At 46.4% G+C, this 22,319-nt stretch overlaps 1 protein-coding gene across 2 annotated transcripts in view; it reads right to left on the bottom strand.

The window, feature by feature from the left end:
- KIAA1549L (KIAA1549 like) overlaps window positions 1-22,319 on the bottom strand; it is a 251,026-nt gene that overhangs the window by 43,948 nt on the left and 184,759 nt on the right. For both annotated transcript variants that reach the window (XM_032358749.1, XM_032358750.1), the window contains 4 exons: window positions 17,552-17,679; window positions 11,986-12,164; window positions 6,865-7,082; window positions 511-640 (listed from right to left, as the gene is read on the bottom strand). In XM_032358749.1, coding sequence (XP_032214640.1) covers window positions 511-640; window positions 6,865-7,082; window positions 11,986-12,164; window positions 17,552-17,679 — 655 coding nt within the window. The remainder of the gene's footprint in view (window positions 1-510; window positions 641-6,864; window positions 7,083-11,985; window positions 12,165-17,551; window positions 17,680-22,319) is intronic.

The raw sequence follows: 22,319 nt of genomic DNA, 5'->3' as shown, positions 1-22,319 counted from the left end.
ATTTGGAGACATGACTGCACATAAGCATGGTTTGCATCCTATGAAATCACCAAATCTCTCTGTTGGACATCTGATTGTTTCCATGGCATATTGGGGAGTTATGAAATCAGGAACAAATCCAACTTCTCCACACTGCCATGGATTAAAAGAAGCCTGTGTTCAAATGAATTCTAACCTACAGCCGTGGTTCCTACTGAGCTTTAAGGAGAGAGGGGGAAAAAAATTAAGGACATTTGGAATCACTGTTGACTTAAGATCAATACTGTACTATTCCTAAAAGAGTTGGATTTAGGAGTTAAAATCCTTTTAGCAATAATTTGTTACTCTGACCCATTCCAAGTCATCTTACTCTGCAAAATAGGTAACAAGGAATAATAAAATAGCAAACATTTTGGTGCACTTCTAAATTCCACAGATATACAGTACAGTGAAACATTGTGGGAAGCTCTCTCTCCTTTGTTTTCAGGGGAAAGCAAAGCCTACGTTCACCTTAGCCCAGCAGCAACTTACATCGTATCCGCTGTTACGGATCCCGCGCCGGGGTCGCTCCCGAGTCACCAGAAGGTCCATCTCTGTCTCCCCCGGACTCGGGCTGTTCAGAGACTGCCGGCTTCGGTAGACAGAGTTCTTCATCGGTTGCCTGAAGAAAATCCAACAACTGTTATGATGCAGCAAATGCCTTGACAGATGGAATTCTCCACGGATCCAAACTACAGGCAACCAATGAAGGCTTCGGATTTGCCTTACAGATCTCAGGATTCATTCCATTTGTTCTCTGGCCATAAGAGGCCAGAGGAATAGTGGAATCAAAGTTTGTTTTTGTTTTTTGTTTTTTTTGTTTTCCCAGAGGCTGTAACCATTTGGCTTAATTGTAAATAATCCGCTTATGGGAACCAGGTAACTAACCTATTGCAGCCCTACAACTACATCTGAAATTCTGTCTCCCAGCAAGCCCAGGGGCTCTCTCTTGACCTCTAAACTTGCTTTTGTTGACTGTTGACTCAGCAGCCCGCTGTTCCTTTTAATCTTTCTGATTTCACAGACAGGGTTCTATGATGTGTTAATAAACCTTGCAGCTAATGGGCCTCTTAATACTGTGAGTGTTGATATTTTCTTTTCTAACTTCCACACAGGGGATTTCTTTCTGGGCTAAGGAGCCATGAACCAAGAGGCTGTTTGGAGCTAAGCTCATCCATCCATCCATCCATCCATCCATCTAATATTCACCAAGTGCCTACTATGTGCCAGGCACTGTGGAAGACGATGGGGATTCACAGTGAACAAGACAGGCATGGCCCTGCTCTCTTGGAGCTTCCATTCTAATGGGGGAGACAGATAATTCACATGATTATTTCAGAGGATGATGAGTGCTATTAGGAAAAATATGATGTGATGGAAAATGGCTAATGTGGGGGAAAGCTTCAGACAGGATGGTTAGGGAAGTCCTCTCTAGAGAAGGGACAGTTCAGCTGAGACCCAAAGAGAGCCAGCCACATGCCAACCCTTCACAGAACATTCCAAGCAACAGGGAGTGGTACGTTGAGAGGCTCCACTCAGCTCCCTTAGGAAAGACATTTGTCACTGTTTACATTTGCCGTTAGAGGAATCTTTTAGAGGATGAAGAAAGGAACAGGAACACAGTGAGGGTTGTGGCTGCACTTTTCTCCTTCCACACAAGGCAACTCTTATAAGTCGGGAGTGAGGCCCAATGGGGATGGGTGTTTCCACATGGTACTGCAAGGTGCCAAAGGTGGCTCTCCCCTTCCACCTGCCAGTAGGTTTCTCTCTGTGAATACTGGCATTTCGGAACATCTGTCTTCAGAGAATAACCCCTGCCCCAGCACCCGTTTCTTGTCTCCATCCAAAGATTCTATCCATTCATGGGTTGAAGGTGAGAAGTGACTATGTGGGAAGCCAGCAACCTGACAGGTAGACATACACACACCTTTTCAAGATCACACACCCAGTTAGCCATAGCACGTCAGTCACACGCTGTTAGCTTAGAACAGACATTAGAACACCCATGGCAATACACTACCGTTGCAATTAGCCTGAGGAATAAAATAGAGGCTATTAGACCTATCTCCTCACCACGAGGAGCTTACCCCTGTTTAGAGGGCCTCTGTAATCTCTGCTTTCCTGATACCCATGATGACCTTCTTTCAGCGGGAGCACTCTGATGTTCTTTGGAGGCTATCCTTCCTGCAGGAGTTGGCCCAGAGCATCAAGCGTCACATCCCCAAGGCCACAATGATTGGTCAGAGGATGGGCACATGAGCTGGTCCCAAGGAGACTGAGTTTCAGGGCTTTCGCTAGAGCAACCAGGAAAGAGTCATTCTCTTGGCCTTGAAGTTTCTGAGAAGATAGGTTATAGGTGGGGAGTTGCTGGCAGCCAGTTTGCCACTATGAGGTAAGAGTCTGAAGAGGGACCAGCAAAGAGTGATGAGAGAACAAGCTAAATAAGGGGGACATTGTATGAACCCTTGGATCTAGTCATGCCTGAAGCCTTGACCTTTCATGTTCAATGACATATTCTCTTTATTTAACCAGTTTGTTCTGGATTGCCATCATTCGCAACCCAAAGAATCCTGACTAATATAGGGGCTTAAAACCAGTATTCTAAACTGTGCCCTATGGTTATCTGCAATTAGAAGCTTCCTTTAGGAATGGAGCACAACCTTGTGAAACAGAGTGATTCACCCTTAAAGGAAGACCCCAAAGAATTCTCATCCTTGACCTAATTACAGATCACTTTTTGAAAAAGCAGGCTTCACAACTGTCCTGAGATTGCCAATTAACCCATTTAGAAAAGATTTACTAATAAGGGTGGTGGGGGAGTAAACACTAAGATTAGGAATTGACATTTAAGTAGGCTATTTTGGAAGTATTAGAAATACAATAGCAAGATTGTGTGAGCCCTTTCAAGAACCATGAACGTGGGTGAGAACTTAGACATTGGGGTGCATACCAGTGTGCTTTTACATCAAAGACAATGTTCCATTATGGTACTCATTTTAAAGGCTGCTATTTAACATGGATCTCAATGGACCAGACCACCCACATGCGCCTGGTGCATAAGCAACTGCTTAGAAATAAATTAGGCTCTTGGGTAGAGGAATTACTTATTTTAACCAAATAGCGTTCCATTAGGTATATTCATTTCTTGTGGGCATTTTGTGGGCATATTCTTCAAAAGTTAATAAATTTTGAAACTTGCAAACTTGAAAAGTTTTTTTTAAACCTCTGAAAATATTGCTGGGTAGATAAGAGTACATTTTATTTGTACTTTTAGGGGCTTTTAAATCCCAGGATAGTTTAAGAAAGTAGTTCTCAAACTGTGTTCTATGGGAACTTAGGGTTCCATAAAGATGAAATGTAGTCCCTGAGAAGGAGCAGCTCTGGTTTCATTAAAACAACTCCGTCTTTATTAGTTATTGCCTAAGTTTGGGTTCCCTGGAAGCAGGCTCTGTGATGATTTGAGTACAACTGGTTTACTGGGGAAAGGCTTCTAGGAAGCACAAGTTGGGAAGTGGAAAAATGAGAGAGAGAAAAGAAGGAAGCCGACGGAGGGTATGAGATAGTATTTTAGGCAACCGGGACCTCAAACTTATTGGGGAAGTATGGAGAACAGTTGCATTAAAATGGAGGCTTTACTTTATGTAGGTATGGCCAAGACCAACAGATCAGAAGGCAGCTGCCATGGAAAGGACAGCTTGTTGTACTCAAAATTCCAAGAGGAAGGGACCTGCCCTGGGGTTCCACATGGGAGAAGCACCAGGGTCAATCACAAGGCAGAGGCAGTGAGGGGAAAAGGGGGGCAAGAGGCTTTCTAGTGGTTTCTTGGGGAAGGAACAGGCAAGGGAGGGTAAACAGGCTTCGGCTTGGATGGTTGGGATCATTTCAGCAGTCTCTGGGGCAGAGGGGCCGTTCCCAGTTGTGGGGTAACTAGCCTGCAGGTGATCAGGGCACAGGGACAGGAGCCCAGAGTGGGAGAGCCCTATGTGAAGGAGAAGGTTGGGGGATGGGCCCCGGCTTGTTTGGTTCACGTTAAAAAGGTGCACTTGGCCGGTGAGCCCGGTACTGCCTCAGAATTTGCCAGATGGTCCTGGGAGGGGCGGTTTCTCCAGAGTCGGCCAAGCCCCAGATGTCCAACATCCAACAGAAGCTAGAAAATGTGGTTATTACGACAGTGTAGCTTAGAGTTCTCTTGCCAGGGTGCTTCCCCATCAGCTCGTATTTGTCCCTGTCCGAAGCCCTTCTGGGGCACTTCCGGGGCATTTCTGGTGGGGGCCGCCGAGAAAGGTCCCCCGGATGGCAGTTAGAGATGCCTGCGGGCCGGAGGGCACTGCTGGATGCGGGCTGCCCCGGAGCAGTGGGGGCCAAGGGGATCTGTGGGGAGGCGGCTCTGCCAGCATCTTCCTCAGTTACGTGACGACGGTCTTCGTGCCTCCGGGTAAGAGTTTATAACATAAAAATGGGCGTGTTCTTCTGACTTTAAAGGAAAATCTGTGAAGACCCTTCTAAAAGATGTTGGGATGAGTCATCATTCGGAACCTAAACGTCTTTGATTTGATCTAATTTAGGTCTCGGGGTAAAGTCCTGGTTACTGTCACTGCCCCCGGACAGGAGCACGCGTCCCTCTCGCGTCCCTCTCGCGTCCCTTGCCACGGAGAGGTCACCGAGAGCAGAATCTCTGCAGAGAGGAACTGGGAGCGGCAGTTCCGAGGTAACTCCGGTGTGTGAGAACAGGCCCCACACACGGGTGGCAGAGTGTGACAGCAATGACACCTCAGAGCTTACCAAGTCGTCGTCATTCTCTTTTTCTCTGAATCCTTCCCTTCCGGATCCCATCCCTGGCTGATCTCATCTCCATTCCTACCCCTCCCCCCACCCAACTTGTAGACTTCCGAACTTTTCCCTTCACTGGCGGAACACATTTTAACATTATTTTTAGAGTCATTCAATCATTTCTTCCACAGACATTCACGGAGAAGGGACTACACACTCAGGACATCAGCAGGCTAGGGAAGGGCCTTGAGGATCCAGCCTGAACTTTTGCTGGGCAATGGGATGGATCTCGGGGGAGGAGGGGGAAGTTGTGTCCATTCTCCTTATGAAAAGCTCCAACCAAAATTTCTTAGGTATTTCCCAAATAACCCCCAAGGTAAATTCTTCTTATTTGCACACGATCTTTGATTCATTTTCCAAGTGGCAGCAGGAAACCCAGGAAAAACAACCCCTGCCCCAGTCTATAAAAGACTGCTGAGCTAAAAAAATCCCCAAGTGTGACCTATAAGCTAAAGAAGCCGCCGGCCTTCCTATACTTACCAACACGGGGACACATGCATTGTGAGCCCTGTCAAAGTGGGATATTCATACTAGCTTATCACACCCATCGAGTCTAATCAGAAGCATGATGAAATGAAGCCAGGGTTTCAAATTCCCTCTTTATTAAAAATAAATTATGTCAATTCAATTACTAAAATTCAGCCCTACCGCCCAACTTTATTTTGTGGCTTCCATCCAAGCCTGTCACATAGTCACTTTTGCTTTGAACAAATGGCCGCTCAGGCCGGGAGCTGTCCTGTCTCGCCTCATCTGCGACAGGTGACTCTGCCAATACGCTGTACAGGGGGGATGGGAGAGCTGGCATGCCCAGAGCCAGGGGGCTGTTGCCAAGGAGAATGTATATTAGGAAGGGATGGTCTCGACCCATAAAAATGCTTCCAAAGAGGGCTTTAGGGTGGGATGGAGAAGAAGAGAGATGGTCATGTTCAGCTTTGCTAGCCTCTTCTCCTTTGCCCAGTAGGTGAGGTCAATCTGCTTAGTTAGCAGCAAAGCTTGGGATAATGCAGAGGTGCCTGGAAGCTCAATCATTTAGGTGCCCGACTCTGGATTTCGGCTCAGGTCATGATCTCAGGGTTGTGGGGCTGAGCCCTGCATGAAGCCCCGAGGCAGCCTCCACGCTCAGTGGGAAATCTGCTAGAGATTCTCCCTGTCTCCCTCTGCACCTCCCCCTGCTCACTCTCTCTTTCTCTCAAATAAATAAATAAATACATCTTTGAAAAAAGAAAAAAAAAAAAGCTTGGGGATGATGCCAGTTCAAACTGCTGGCCCTGCCCGCCCCCTGCTCCCAAGGCCAGCTCGCCCCCCCCTTACAGACCGTCACATCGCAAACACCCATTGCACTTGTGAGTAACGAACTTCTGGGGAAGTTATCTTTTTTCTCCCATCTTGTGGAAGTCCCACAAGAGCACTGACTGGGCTGTCCTGCCCGCCACAGAATGCTGAATGAGTGGAATGAATGAATGAATGAATGAATGAATGAGACCACGAGAGCAGTCAGCAACTTGTTCGGTGCCTCATGCATAGTTGGTGATGATCAATGTCAAATAAATGAACAAATCTATGAATTACAGAGAGGAACCCAGCACAGAGCGTTGAGTCGCTCTGCAACAAGTACCTAACTGAAGCTGAATGAAAAGGTGAGGCATGAAATTGGCATTCTTTATGCAAGAGCCACTAGTTAATTGAAAAATACAATGTCCCTTGATCTGGAAGTTGCATAACCAGGCAGGTGGTAATTGTATCTTCACCCAGCTCTGAAATGGCTACTGGTTTGAAATATTATTGAGCTAAAGAACAATTATGGTTGTTTACCCAAGTATTTCTTTTTTTAATGGCTTCAATTTTATTTATGGAGCACCAGCTTGCACGGACCAGCATGGTCCAGATCACCAGCCAGCAAAGATCACAGTCGTAAGGTAACAGATTGAGGGACCAAGACCTTGTTACCCAGGGCACCCTCTGCCCTCAACCCACAAATGGGACAGGGACCATCAGGGAATCCCTTAGACACTGTACCTGTTCTTAGACTCAGCAAATGGGGCACAGAGTTCTGGGTCTGGATCCAAAACGTGCTCAATTTCCTTTTGGGTTTTCTCGTACATCTTTTTCCTTTCTGTCGGAGCCTTGCTTGTCTCCACTGGGGGGAAGTCATAATAACCCTTCCTCTTGGCTTTGAGGCGCAGCTTGTTCCGATAGTGCTCAATGTCTGATTTCTGCTTCAGGGCTTTGTTTACCTGGGGAGAGAAAGAGTCTCAGGCCACATCCAACCAGGCATGGCCAACACATGGGAGGTTGTCATCAGGTCACAATTCCTGCAAAAGCTGTCCTAGGCTTCACCTCTAGTCTTTCAAGCCAGCCAGACCCACCTGTGTCCCATTTCAAGGCCAATGCACCATAGTGGGCCACAAACAAAATAGAGCCTGACACTCACATACACTACTTGGACCTTCTATCAGGGGCTCCTTCTCCCTACTCTAACCACGTCTGCTCAGGCCTTTGTAGTGTTGGGCTAATCTCACCTACACCCTTCAGGTTCCCCTGTCTGGAAGCTTCTGACTTGGAAGCCCAGCTGGATCCTGGTACCCCACTTGCAGTTCCAGCCCTGAGGAACCCAACGGCCTCCCCTGGCCATTTAGCTCATGCCCATTTGGACAAGATAGCCAGTTCCCAAAGAGGCTAAGTTGGGACGAATGGAGGGAGAAGGCAGAGTAGACGTCCTGTTTCCAAGTTCTCTCTACCAACCTGCATTTAAGAGCTCATTTTTGTCAATCTGTATCTTTCTTGAGAGGTAATTCTGAAGCCTTGTATGGCCACTCATGTCAGTTAGTTCCTACTGGATAGGGCAAAGCCAGTCTGGTCATATAGGAAGGAACATGGCCAACACACCCACACACCTTCTGACCTGTCAAAGATACAAGCAGATGGCTATGCTAAGTAAATAAATAACCAACACTGAGGACGTTATACCCACGGGCAGAGCTGACTGGTGAAATCAGCCTGACATCTACTGGATGGTATGGAGGCTCATTCATGCTGTTTGTAATCAGACTGGATTCTATCAACATAACCATGTATAGTGTCGTTATTATATTCTCTTTAAAAGAATCTTTAAAAGAGTTTTCTGTAATTCATAAACAGAAAATTCATCTAGTGATAAGAGAGAGATCTACAGGATGAGGCCCAAGGTTCACTAACACAGGCTCTACTTTAGATGTTTTATATTTATGGCACATTCTTTCTGACCTTTGCCAAGGTCTCCCCACCCTGGGCCTTAACGGTATTTTTCGGCTGGTAGCATTTCACAGTCTCCATTGTTCCCTCACTCTGCTTGCCACCAAGAGAACTAGGCAAAGAGAAGGAGCAAGGATGACGTCTTCTGAGCCAGGAATCCCATTTCTGGAATCTCTCCTTAAGCAACATTCCAAGAGGGCTTCAAAGTCAGAGATGAAAGTTAACATCACCAGTAATCAGACATATCAGTATCAAGGGCTTGATGCCCACAAAAGGGCCCATCAACCCCGTGATTATGCCAAAAATGCATGACTACAATCCAATCACAAGAAAACATCAGACAAACCCAGACTGAGAGACATGGTCTATGATAACTGGCTGGTACTCTTCAAAAGAGTAATGATCATGAAAGACAAAGAATGGTCACAAAGAAGGACTGAGGAACTGTTCCAGACTGGAAGAGACATGACTAAATGCCATGTGGGATCCCAGACCAGATCCTGGGACAGAAAAGGGACATTATTGGGAAAACCAATGAAATTCAAATGAGGTCTATAGATTAGTCAATCACAGAGTACAAATGTTAATTTCCTGCGTTTAAAAATTATTCTATGGTTATGTAATATGTTCACACTCAGGGAGTGCCTGGGCGGCTCAGTCACTTAAGTGGCTGCCTTCGGCTCAGGTCATGATCCTGGGGTCCAAGGACTGAGTCCTGTGTCAGGCTTCCCCAGCTCTGTGGGAAGCCTGCTTCTCCCTCTCCCTTTGCCTGCTACTCCCCCTGCTTGTGCTCACTCATGCTCTTTCTCTGTCAAATAATTAAATAAAATCTTAAAAAAAAAAAAAAAAAAGATGTTCACCCTCGGGCTAGCTAGGTAAAGAGCCAACGGGGCTCTCTGTACTGTTATCACAACTCTTGAGTAAATCTGAAATTATCTCAGAATAAGAAGGTTTTAAAAGTCAAGCATGACATTACTCAGATATAATAACCAGAACTAACACTAAACCACAAATTACCAGGAAGATTTGAACAATGGGCAACCAGTTTTCCAATCAATGGTATACCTACTCAACGAGGTCATGAACAATGATCATCCTAAAGATAAGAGCAACACTGCAAATGTTTAGATATGGGGTGCCTGGGTGGCTCAGTCGGTTAAAAACATCTGCCTTCAGCTCAGGTCATGATCCTGGGGTCCTGGGATTGAGCCCCATGTCGGGCTCCCTGCTCAGTGGGGAGCTGGCTTCTCCCTCTCCTTCTGTCACTCTCTCACTCAAATAAATAAATAAAGTCTTAAAAAAAGATATGATATAAACTTGTCTGTATGAGATTCTAAAATATACATGAGTTTGTTCAAAAGTCTGGGGAGGTGGTACAGAAAATGAAAACAGGATATGTAAGGGTAGTGAGATTATAGTGGTTTTTCTTTTTTCTTCTGAACATTTTATGTGGTTATTATGTTTTCTTTAAAATAATTTTTAAATGAATTACCTATAATTCATAAAAGGGACGTTGATGGCTTTGGGGTTGTGGTTTCTTCAGTGAAACAAGCCAACCATAAGAGAAGAAGGAAGAAAATTCTAAGACAATCTGTCTTAAATGCTACAAAGCAGTAAAGTACAGAGAACACTTCAGGGCTCGTTTCCAATCCAAATGCCAGCAAGGCCCATTCCTCTAACTGCCAAAATGTAACAGGTATCCATTTCTGGACTGGTAAAATACTCATCTGTTTTTCCTTCTGGGACAGGGTGATGGGCCTGGCAGAAAAAAAGGAGTTGTACGTTGAATTTCACTGAGCTCTAGAACGTGTCCCCATGACAGTCACATCAGGAAGCTGGGGTGGAAAAATCCCAGCAAGGCACCCCCCTGCAGGCTGAAGCAGGCCCGGAACATCTGCCAGGTCAGGTCCGGGCCACATCCCCTTTTTCAGGGAGAACTAGAAGGGCTGGGAGGACTCCATCCCCCACAACCTCTGCTCCAACTGATGCTTCTGCAAGGTGCCGAAAGATCCTGCAAAGCCCGAGGCCAAGGGTAGCGTCTAGGTGGTCACCATGAGCCTGATTCCAGCCCAGGCGCTGTGTTTGTACTGGCAGAGGAGGGGCATGCGGGAAGATTCTGCCAAGGACCCAGGCCCCTGCGTGAGGCACTGCTGGCCCTTCCAGCTGCCCAGTGCCCAGCCACCCCTCGGCGAGGGCTCCGGCAATAAGTCTCTCTGGGTGACCTCTGGGGGCATGCATTAGAGCAGCCCAGGTCCAGCCAATCTGGGCACAGTGGGCAGGAAATGGTGCCCACCCCACCCCTGCCCTCTGAGCGACCTGTGGGGCCCTGTGACCCCTCTCTGGGCCCAGGAGAGCAGAGGGGAGACTTTCTAGGGGGGTACCACCCCCTCCCCTGAGCCCAGAGCCTGGCCCTGCTACTAACTGCAGGGTACCCCAGAGCCCAGGGGACCGTCTGGTGGGAGTCACAGGGCCATACTTTGGGCAGCTGCCAACACCTACTTGCCCACCTCCACTCACAGTGTGGTCATGCCTTTGGTTCCCCTACTGCACCACATTCTGTCCCCAGTGCTCACCCGTTCCGTGAGCCCAATCTACTAGGGGGGGTAGCCCCTGAAGCCCATGGCCCCCCTGGGTTGTTCTAGGACCTCGAAGCTCTCTTCCAGGGGATGCCACTCCACAGGGGCATTTGTGACGTGTGGGTCAGCAGCTCCAGGCCCCAGCTGCCTCCATCCCAGGCTGGCTACCCCCCTGGCACAACCTTCGAGGCTCGTAGAGCAGGGCTGCTCTCCTCTCCTACCCCTTCCTGCCACCGCTGGCTTGCTGGGAAACCAAGGCCAAGAGGACCAGGAGACGTCTGTGGCCACAGCAGCCTTGAAATCCTGATGTGGTTTACAATGCCCAGGTGTAGAGGGGCCTGGCATGTTTCTCGAGGTGTGATGGGAAAAACAATTTCCAACCTTGGAAATCTCTACCTGTTGTAGGTAACAACTGCAGTCTGCAGACAGATGAAATGAACAATCAACACAACAGCTGGACAAGAGAGAAAACCCGAAGCAGGTGCGTACCCACGTGTCAGGTAGGTGTCCACGTGTGGGTTCCACGTGCGTGGTCATAAAAGCTCAGAAACATTTCCGCCCACCGCCACTCTGCTGCGGGGGATGGAGGAATGGCCGATTCTCTCTACTACCTGACTTCCTCTCTTGCTCTTCTCTAAACTGCCCATAGCTACCATCCATCCTTCTGTTTCCTTTGGTCAAATCACGAGTCTCTGGAGTATATTACAAAATTTTTTCAGTCTCTTTGGAAAACTGATTCACATCCTGAAATGCACTGATAGCCTCCTGGAAGCAGGCAAACGGTTGTTTCAAGCTGGCTAAAAGGTGTTAAAGTCATCTCAAAGCCCCTGTAGTAGGCCACGTTCCTGCCTGTAGGACATTTTCTTCTCTGGTCCCTTATCAGTTTGAGCCCTTTCGTCCCACTACACCTGACAACCCATGACGAACAGGTTAAGAGCGTTACCGAAGAAGGCGGAACGTTGTGTATGTGTGTAAGGGGACGGGGAAGAATTTCTGATGTTTCTCTTCATAACTACAGTTTAAAAAAGTAAACTCTATCCTCAACGTGGGGCTTAAATTCACGATCCCAAGATCAAGTGTCACGTGTTCTACTGATGGGGGCACCCAAGTGCCCCATAACCAGTGTTTAAAAAAAAAAAAAAAAATCACCCAATAAACTCATTTTGGGTGACTTGCCTCCTGATTGGTCCCAGTGAGGCCCGCACACCCAGATGTAAAAATGACTGATAGAGCCCTAGACACCACAGGTAACCCGCATCCAGTTCACCCAGATGGTGTTCCCCAGTCTGAGTCCCCAGAGGCCCAGCTGCGCTGGTCCCCAGACGCTCACCTCGCCGTTAAGGGCCGCCGACTCCTGGCTCCTGTCTGATGTGGGATGCACCACGGGGAGGGCTGTGGGTTTTATGGCAATGAGCTGCACGGATCCGGAAGATGTGTCAAAGGGATCGGCAGCCGCCTTGCCAGTGTTGTCAAAAAGCACGGCTCCGTCCTCTTCATCACTTGCCGGCACTGAAGCACAACATAAACACATTGATTTTTTTATTGTGTGGGGATGCTGTATGGCCATGGGGGAATCTGTGTAAGGCTCCCTGGCTGAGGACCTTACATTACTCATCGTGACCTCGGGAACCACAGCATCGGGTTTGGTGCCAAGGGCTCACTACTGTTCAAGGACTTCTCTTAAATTTAAGATCTATACTATTCATTCCTTCACTGTATTATAAACGGGTAGGAAAGAATCATAGAGGTTTGAATTGAAACAGCAAAAATCATCCTTTCAAAACCGTGACAAATGTTTTTTGAAAAAAAAAAAAAGTAAATTTTTTTCTCTGTGTTTGAGGTGGAGAGGAAAAAAGTACAATTTGGCCAAAGCTGGCAACTATTCTTAAAATATGACAGTCAACGGAATACCAGCATTCATTCCAGTCTCTGGCACCAAAGCCACCCATTTTCGCCCAAGGTTAAGCAATGAGTCTTCCCTGGTCAGCTGGCCATAGGAATTACGGTTAATGCTCTATTTTTTCTTTCTCAAAGCTGCTTCTCCAATGATTTGGGTTTGGGGTTTTGTCATTGGTTGAAACAAAAGAAAGCTAAGAAATAACCTCCAGAGAAACGAATATAACACTATCGACAACTTCCCTAATTAAATAGAGTGAATTCCGCCTACACTCTGTTAAATTAATTCTCCCCTCTGACAGATAATTCCGCTCTGATTGCTGAAAGACACCAGTCGGCCTTGTGTGTCCATAACTAAGCTGCGGATGAAGTCCCAGAGCCGGTGGGATCTTGCTGATTGACTTGTGCTTAAAGCACTTTCCCATTAGGTAGCTCTAAGAATGACAGTTTATTAAACACGCCTGGGCAAGAGACTAATGGATCCTGTTCCAACAACTAGACCAGTGGGCAATTTGGGAGCAAAATAGGTGTTCCGTAAAATATGAATGTAACAGAAGTGTATTCATCTTTCCTACTGCTTGCTCAAGACATTGGGATGTCCTTTAAATTATTGAGAAACACATAGTTTGTATCATATTGTCACTTATCATAATCACAGATTTGCCAAAGTAAGTGGAGTAAATCGTTATTGTACGATGTGGCTCAGATTCCATAGAGTCTAACAGTGGGCTATAATTGGAGTGTTTTTTGTTTTTTTTTTTTTTGGTTCTGTGAACTTATTTGCAAATAGGAGGACATGAAACAGCCAATGACAGAAGAAAAGCTCTACACACATGTCTTTTTGGAGTAGAGCTCTGCCGGGCAGTTCCTGCCTGACTACCACTATATCCCACCTGGACAACTGCTACGACACCATCTACGGCAGCCAGCCTCCAGGACGGCACCCAGTAATTCTTACCTCCAGATATTCACAGCCATAATGAATAGTACTGAGCTGTGTAACCCCTGGGGAATTGCAGAAATGACAAGGCTAGGTCGTTAAAAAAAACCAAAAAACAAAAACCTTGTGGCTTCCACCTTGCTCTTTCCTGAATCACTTATTCCAGGGAAAGTCAGCTGCCCTGTTACGAGGACACCCAAGCAGCCCTGTGGAGAGGTCCACATGGCAAGACACTGAGCCTCCTGCCGACAAGTATGTGAGCAGGCCACCTTGTAGGTGGAGTCTGCAGGCCGGGTCAAGTCTACGGATGACCACAGGCCAGGTCAACATCCTGACTGTGACCTCCTGAGCCGGAACCACCCAGCTACGCCCCTCCTGGATTCCTGACCCAGACAGGACAGGAGAGAATAAACACAGATGGTCAGTTTTGGTTGCCAGTTGTTGGGGCAATTTGTTACACAGCAGTAAGTACCTCATATACCTAAATAATCTCCCTTCTGGGAGCTTCCACTCTTGCCTTCCTGCCCAAGATACATACTCACAGCAGCTAGGATGGCTATCTCTTTGAAAGGTAACCAGATCACAGTACTCCTCTGATCAGAACCCTCCAAAGCCTTCATCTCTCTTAGAATAAAACCCAGAGTCTTTCCTATTTGGCCCTGACCACATGGCTGAGCCTATTTCTCTTATCCACTCTGTTCCAGCGACACCAGCCTTCTTGAACACACCTGGCTTGCTCTCACCTGTGGGATTTTGCATTAGGTGTTCCCTCTGCTCAGAATGCTCTTTCCCTAGATTTTTGCATGCCCAGTTCCTTCTTATTTTTCAACTGCAGTTTGAAAAAGCCTTTCTTTATCCACCAATCTAAAATAGCCTACCCATCACCCAGTTACATTTTCTTCTTTGCACTTATCACTGCTGATGTGTATTGATTTAACCTGTCCCTTGCCCCAGCCCCTGGAATAGAAACTCCACCTTTTAAAAGGCTGATGCCTATTGCTTTTCATGAAGTCTCATGTGCAAGTAGCTCTTAGTAAGGGATTTGTTGAATAAATGAATTAAGGAATGACAAAAATTTCCCGACTTAGAAAAGGAGACTGTAGCAAGTTGTTAGTATCTGCAAAACAGGTGAACACGTCGAAGTTAAAATTATGCTATCACAAAACCGTTCAGAGGGTGAAGAGATGGTACTCAGTGTTTTTAATGATTCTGGGTTGTGATACCCTCAACTTGCTACCCCGTGGACGGGGTAAAGGAGAGAGCATAACTATAACGGGATGGGAAAATGGTATCCTGGAAATTGTATGAACAGTAGTTCTTTTCCAACCTTATTCTTGAAAAATATTCAGATTTGCACAATAATCTCTCCAGGTTTAAGAGAAAGATAATTAGCTATCCTGCCTCCCTCCCCCAAAAGATTATGTAAAAAACCATTATATTAAATATTGATACATGAAAGTGTGGGAGTCCAAGAAGTTCATGGGCATATTTGATGTATAGTTTGTCCCTAGAGGGAAAGAGGTGAGAAAATGCTAAAGGAAAGGGCGACAGTTAAACTGTGGAAGTGTCCCACACACCATACACCAGCATCATCATAAATGCCACCGGCCCCGACCTCATTGTGTCTTAGTTGCACTGCTGGTTTTAAATAAATCAGCAATCTAATTTCCTTCCTTCTTTCCCCCCTTCCTTCCACTCATCTTCCAATCCAATAAAATACACTATTGATGTTTTGATGAGCTCTGACATTGTGGATATGATATGGTATAGCGGAACCTGTGATAAAAAAGGCAAGTGGAGGTTCCATGCAAGACCCAGCCTAGAATTCTGATGTGCTTTAGCATCTGTTGGATTTTAGAGTGAACAAATGGGTCCTATCATTTCTGTTTGAAAATTTCAAGCTGAACCCCACTGAATACAGGAACCTGCAGTGCAACAGAGGCCACCACCCGTGGAAACTCACTGGATTTACCTCTGGCAGAAAGACAATGCAACAAAGTACCATGAACCTGGAGAAAGGATGGCTTTTTAATAGAACAAACACATTAAAATCTCAACCTCGTGCCATAATTGGATTTTATTTATGCACCTGGCTCTTGCTATTTCTGATATTTAAATAATCAAAGTGACCTAAACAATAAGGGGGCAAGCAGAGCTGTGGAAAACAAGAACAGAAAGTCGGCAGGAACGTTTTGGGCAGGTCAGTGTCTCACCAGCAAGGGTGGGGAGTGATGGGGTTGGAAACAGGCCTTGCTCCCTCCTTTTCTATGGATTAAATGCAAGGGAGAGGGAAAGGCATCATCTCGTAAATGTGACTTACTGACAGAGGAGTGAGTGCACTGTACATTTCTAAGCAAGAAAAAGGCATAGAACAGTAGGTGCATGAATTCATTTTCTAAAAGAACAAAGCAGTATAACAAAACAGATATGTGTGTGTTGTCATATGCATAGTAAGAAGGTCTGAGAAAGGGGCGCCTGGGTGGCTCAGTGGGTTAAGCCGCTGCCCTCGGCTCAGGTCATGATCTCTGGGTCCTGGAATCGAGTCCCGCATCGGTTTCTCTGCTCAGCAGGGAGCCTGCTTCCCTCTCTCTCTCTCTCTGCCTGCCTCTCTGACTCCTTGTGATCTTGCCTGTCAAATAAATAAATAAATAAATAAAATCTTTAAAAAAAAAAAAAAGAAGGTCTGCGAAAGACATAGGCTAAATTATTCAAGGTCATCTGAGGACTGGCATGGGTGATGGGGCATGTGCGGAGGACAGACTTTGACCTGACTTCATATATCTCTGGGACGAGATATATGAAGGACTTCATATATCTCTGACTTCATATATCTCCGTGAGCTGGTGCGGCGGAGAGCTGATAGGTAGGATTTCTGGTGGTCCCGGGCAGGGTAAATATTCCAAGAAAACCCCACATGCCATGCCTTGATCTGGGTGTAGAAAGCAGTCTCTGTTACAGGGCATGGGGAGTTCAGGAGAAGAAGAAATTCAAGAATCAAATTGGTAGGACAATTTAAACCAGTGCTTTACATAATGGCTAGAAATAGGAATGAGGTCCACCTTTGCCCTGCAGAAGACAAATCCGTTGTGTCATTATCCCTTTTCTTACTTTCTTTTTTGGGTCAGGACAAAGAAATCAGTGACATTTGGAAACAAAGGAATATTCTGGCACTAGTCCAAGAGAGAGACCCTGAATCCTAGTCTATCAAATTCCTGTCTACCGGAGTGCCAGATTATTTGGCTTTTTACCTGGCCTTTCTGCAGGATCCCACCTTATAACCCATTCAAATCTGAAGGGCATTTCTTTGGATCTGAGTGGCAGCCTGGGGTACTCAAACCTGGGCTTCAGCCGGTTAGCACCGCAGGGGAAAGCCCGTGGAAGGAGGGTCAGAACAAAGGTGGGTCGGGGGCGCGGGGGTGGACATACAGTCATGTCTGATGGATGCCATGTAGAGACGGTGTCACGACACAATAAGGCAGCTCCAATGACTTATAAATAAACCCTATCCCCCATCCCTTAGAGGGAAGGAAAAGATCTGTGCGAGGGAGAATCCAGCCAGTTTTGTTTCCCTAGAGAATAAAGGCAGAAGCATGGGCTGATTTTTGTGATGACAGATCGATCGCTGTGTCGTTTCCTGGGAGAGGTGGCTTGGTGATACCTGGTTTCCCTGGCAGAGACTGAACCCCTGAAACTTACCAAGGGAGTCAGGGCAAGAAAATGAGGGGAATCTCCAAGGCAAGCAGCCGTTCGGAGATCTCACCCCCTTGTAGATCCGGTTCTAGGCGCCCTGTCCATTCAGCCAAGGATTAGAAAATTTCGCAAAGCAAACATCAGTGCATTCTGCATATGGGCAATTCCATAAGGTCAGGGAGCAGAGGGCACAAGAGAATAATTCAGAGAAGGGGGGGTCAGTCTCCTGACTTTTCTGGGGTGCACCAGAGAGGAGAACCTAGGGTGCAAGTGAGCGTGGGCTCCTGTGTGTGTGTGTGTGTGTGTGTGTGTGTGTGCAAGTGTGTGTGGGAGGGGCTTGGGGCTGGTGTTGGCAAGGAAGGCTTCTCACCATTTCTCTTCCGTGCCTCCTCCTTTGTCACTTTCTGCTGTGCCATGACATTCTGGGGCGAGCGCCTCCCTGAGCTGGGCTTCCCTGATTCGTTGCTGATGACAGAGCCATTCTCACTGGGCGACCTGCTGGAAGTAACCATAGCAACAGGAAGATGGTAAGTTCCGACTCCAGAGCCTCCTCTCAAGGTTATTTTATTTGCGGTTTATGTCTGTCGCCTTTCATTCTGGCTTTATCCACAAAGAAGAAATGATACAGGAAAAGAAAACAGCAAAAACCAAAACAAAACTAGCCCCACACTACCTCATGGGGTAAGCGTGTGGCCATGGGGAAGTCTGCTGTTTACAGGGAGTGCTTGGCTCTGCAGAGAAGTTCAGCGAACGCAGCCCTCAGGTCCCATCTCTGCTCCATTAACTCCCAGTGACTGTGGAAGCGGTGGTGATGGTGTTTGGAAGCATGCCCCCTTTTTAAAACACAGTGCTCTGAAGAGGGTTGGAGAGCGCTGGATTCAGGGGGCATCTGTGGGCACATGCACAAGATACAAGGTTCTCTTTGGCGATTCCCTTTATGGAGTAGACCTTGACCACTAAAGTTGAAGTCACCGCGTCACTGCATTTATCACTTTGCCTCCCACACGGCCGCGCGTGGGCACACACATGCTCTATAACTGCGCTAACGGGCAAACCAATCTGAGCTGCTTGGCCCTTCAGGAGGTGCTTCGTGGGCACCAGCTCTGCCGGGCGTCAAGCCACGTGTCCTGGTATACAGAGACACAAAGACGCCCCCTCCGTGTTCTCCAAGAGCTCCCCATCGGAAGCACCAGCTGGGTGCCAAGGGCTACACAAATGGTTTCAGAACTCTTCGTGAATCGTAGGGACAAACCACTGGTCTGGTGATTGTCACCCTTGTTTCTGCAAGTGAAGGATGTGACGCTGGCGGTGGGCGGTTTTGTCCCCGGCTAAGCTAGGAAGCGGCAGATCCGTCCTGGAAACCAGGGCTCCCCCTGCAGGTAGGGGCTCTCCCCACATGCCAGAGCCCCTCTCCTTCACAGTCTCCTAAAACATACAGTTAGAGCCCTGGGGCAAGCCAGGGGCTGCCTTCCCTTCTCTTGGGGCCCTTTCTGGTCTTCTGGGACTCTCTGGGAAATGGGCTTTTGGAGCGGCTGCTGCGGTTCGTGCTTCCTTAGGCCTCAGATTGTCATAAACACCAACTGCCTTCCCTTCTGTGGAGACAGTCAGAGGCAGGTATCCAGAGGCCTCATCGAACCCCTTATTCTTCTACCGTCGATGGTCTGAATTCAGAACATAAAGGCATCCAGCCCCTACGATGGAAGATGGGCTGGAATGACATGGAGCCCTTGACCAGTAAGTAAGCAGCTTCTAAAGTGATTGCTCCTCTTTCTTCCCCTCCCCCTTCTCTGGGAACTTCAGCACCCCAAAACCACCACCAGTGAAAGGGCCGGCTCCCATCCACGGGATGAGGCCACATCTGCCCAGGGGTTCCACAGAACAAGAACCAAAGGAGATGGTCCTGGCTGATGTGCTTCAGGCCAGTATAAGTTTAGGAAGTCTTGTTTATTATCTTCCTTCTTTGGGTGACCTAATGCTCTTCAACATATCAAAGGCTCTGATCAGTTCTGTAAAGAGACTCCTCTCCTTTGGTTTAACCCAGCATTTCTGGGTTTATTTGGCCCCAGATCTCTTTTACCACAAGACAGTAATATGAACAATACAGCTTGGGAAAGTATGGATAAGGTATTCATTTATCAAATATACATTATTTACCCAATAGCTCTTTGATCACTGAGTCCTAGATATACACAGACACGTCCACAGAGAACACATAGGCCCTGGGATTGTTTTCAGAATGGCACCTCCTCTTCCAACTGGCTTTATTGGGACAGCAAGACTCTCACTGAAGTCCAGAGAGGAAGAAAGAGGAAAGGCTTCTTGTAACCTATTTTATGTTCACAGAATACTTAATGGTATTTGTAGCATTTGCATATTCTTTCTTTATTTGATCCTGAAACGATTTTCTGGCTGTTCTTTCACTCCAGGGAAAGGCATGAATGAGCACATTCCTGGAGAGAAACTATACCTCTGCTTTACTCTTTCGTCAGCTTATAATCTTATGTCTACATGGGGTCATCAACATCTGGTCAAAAACAGAAAGTGAAATTTGTATGTGTCCATGTCCACTCACAGGACAGTAGCAAAGATGTTTCTGAAAGCAAGAAAGGGCCACCTGTGAGGCTATAGTTTTAGGCTGTTGAACTCAGTAGGCCCCCTTCTGGGGATATGGGTGTACGTAGAGGTTGGATGAAGGGGTGAGGAGGATTAATCAATCAGTTGCTGAACAGTTATGGTCAATCACCAAATTGAATGGCCGTCCCTACGAGGTTGATCCTCACCCATTAATCCTGGCCACAGACCAACAAAATAGCATCACCAACAGCCTTGGCTAGAGGGACAGGGCCTGCAATGCTTGACTGTTTGCAAGTGGCTGAATGCTCAGATTTCAGTTTTAAACCAGTTTTAAAAATAGATTTAAAAATCGAGATATTTTAGCGACCATCAAATTTCTGGTTTCTCCTGTTTTTCACTTGTGAAACTTTCTGGATCACCTAACAGACCCATTCTGAGAGGGCATGTGGTCCTCAACCAGCAGGAGCGAGGGAACTGATGTGGCAAGATGGAAAGCCAGAAAAATAAATGCATGATGAGTTTGCTGTTGGTTTTAGCATCTTTGTTTCTTTCCCTAATGACTCCCATGGTCAGCTGAACTTGAACAGAGGTGAGCTTTCTCGAATAGCTTTGGTAATGAGAGAGCTAGACCTTAGCAAAATTCTATTTTTACAGTAATATTATGAAGCAAATGTAGAAATCATTCAGTGGTGTAGACATTGTTTTCTTTATCTATATTTGTTTCATAAGCTATTATTTCTTTTATTAAAGATTTTATTTATTTATTTATTTGACAGAAAGATCACAAGTATACAGAGAGGCAGGCAGAGAGAGAGAGAGAGGAAGAAGCAGGCTCCCCGCTGAGCAGAGAGCCCGATGTGGAGTTCGAACCCAAGACCCTGAGATCATGACCTGAGCCAAAGGCAGAGGCTTTAACCCACTGAGCCACCCAGGTGCCCCTAAGCTATTATTTCTTAATAAAATTCCCAGGGTAAGTAATTGAACTTGATTATCAAAAGTAGACTCCTTGCTAATTCAAGAAGAAATGCTTGTTCTAAAAAAATTTTTTTAAATACATTTTTATACAACTTAAATCACTCAGCTAGAATGAGTAAAAAGGAATTTTTATTCTTCCCAGCAGTGCTGTGTTAATATCCTAATTTCAGTAATTCTATTTATTTCTTTTCAGGGTCCTCTGGTAGGTGATAAATAAGTTGTTACCATGCCTTTATTGTATTTGGCAAAGACCATAATGAGAATAATTACTGTAAGCAATTCTATTTGCCAGTCAATTCAGATAATTCATCTATTGCTTTGCCATATGTTTCAATTCTTCGTGCTGGGGCAGACCGTTGTAGTTGTGATTCTGATTTATTCCCACCTCCCCGTAACCAAGCTTTGGTGGTCTCCTCCCATATTAACTCTGGACTAGACATGTGTCTTACTTTGGCCAAAAGGACAGTAGCAAACATGACACTGGCAAAGATTTGAGAAGTGCCCGCATTTGGAAGTTTGTTTTCTTGCTGCCCTTAGCACCCTGTAAGCACCCTGTGAGAAAGCCAAAGTGAGCCTGCTAGAAAATGGGAGACCATGTGGCAGGGAGCCCCAGTTACCGGGCCAACCTGGCTAACCTACTGCCTGACTACAGATGCATGAGTGAGCCCAGCTAGATCAACCAAGCCTGGCTCAGCCCAGAACCACCATCTACCTGAGCTCAGCCAAAACTGCCAACCCACAAAAATCATGAGCTGAAGAAATCGTGGTTGTTTTAAGCTGCTAAGCTTTGGAGGAATCTGTGGCAGAGCAATAGAGAGCTAATCCATATCTCTTCAACCTTCATTCCTACCCAAGCTGGAATCCTACCTGCTGTTTCTCTCTAGATCTTTCTGAGGTACCAAGAACTCCTGGAGGGAAAAACACAGAGCCTTGTTGCATGACTCCAGTGCAAAATTTGTGTATTTGACACAGACAATCCTTCCATCCCCCTTCATATAACTCCTTTCTCTTGGCTTCTTGGAATCCATTCTTGCTTTGTCCTCCCCATGACTTTTTTTCCAATGCTTTTCAGTCACCTATGCTGATTCTCCATCATCTAGACCTCTAATCATGGCAATGTTCCAGGGGTCAGGTCTTGGATCTCTTCTCTACCTATATACTCTCCTAGGTAACTTTGTTCAGTGTCATAGCTTTAAATAACTAAATGCTGACAACTCCTCCATTTATATTTCTACTCTGGACTCCTCCTCTGAACTGCACATTCATTCAGCTAGTTGAGTTCTGAGGACTTCCACTTGGATGTCTAAGAGGCATGTGAAACTTACTGTGTCCACATCCAAACTAGTGATCATCTCCTACAGATTTCTTCTCTTCTGGTCCTCTCCAACACAACCTGTAGCAAATGTGTCCCTCTCTATTTCCATTCCTCACAGCAGTCTATCAGCAAAGCAAGTCTTGTGAGCTCTTCAAAAACGTGTCTAGAATCCCATCACTTCTCACAGCACCACTCCTTGGCCCACACCTCCATGTCTCACCGGGACTATAGTAACAGTCTCCTGATTATCTCTCTGCTTCCACACCATCTCTCT

This window comes from Mustela erminea, chromosome 9 (assembly GCF_009829155.1).
Source record: "Mustela erminea isolate mMusErm1 chromosome 9, mMusErm1.Pri, whole genome shotgun sequence".
Taxonomy (NCBI): Eukaryota; Metazoa; Chordata; class Mammalia; order Carnivora; family Mustelidae; genus Mustela; species Mustela erminea.
This window is presented reverse-complemented; position numbering and strand designations above follow the sequence as displayed.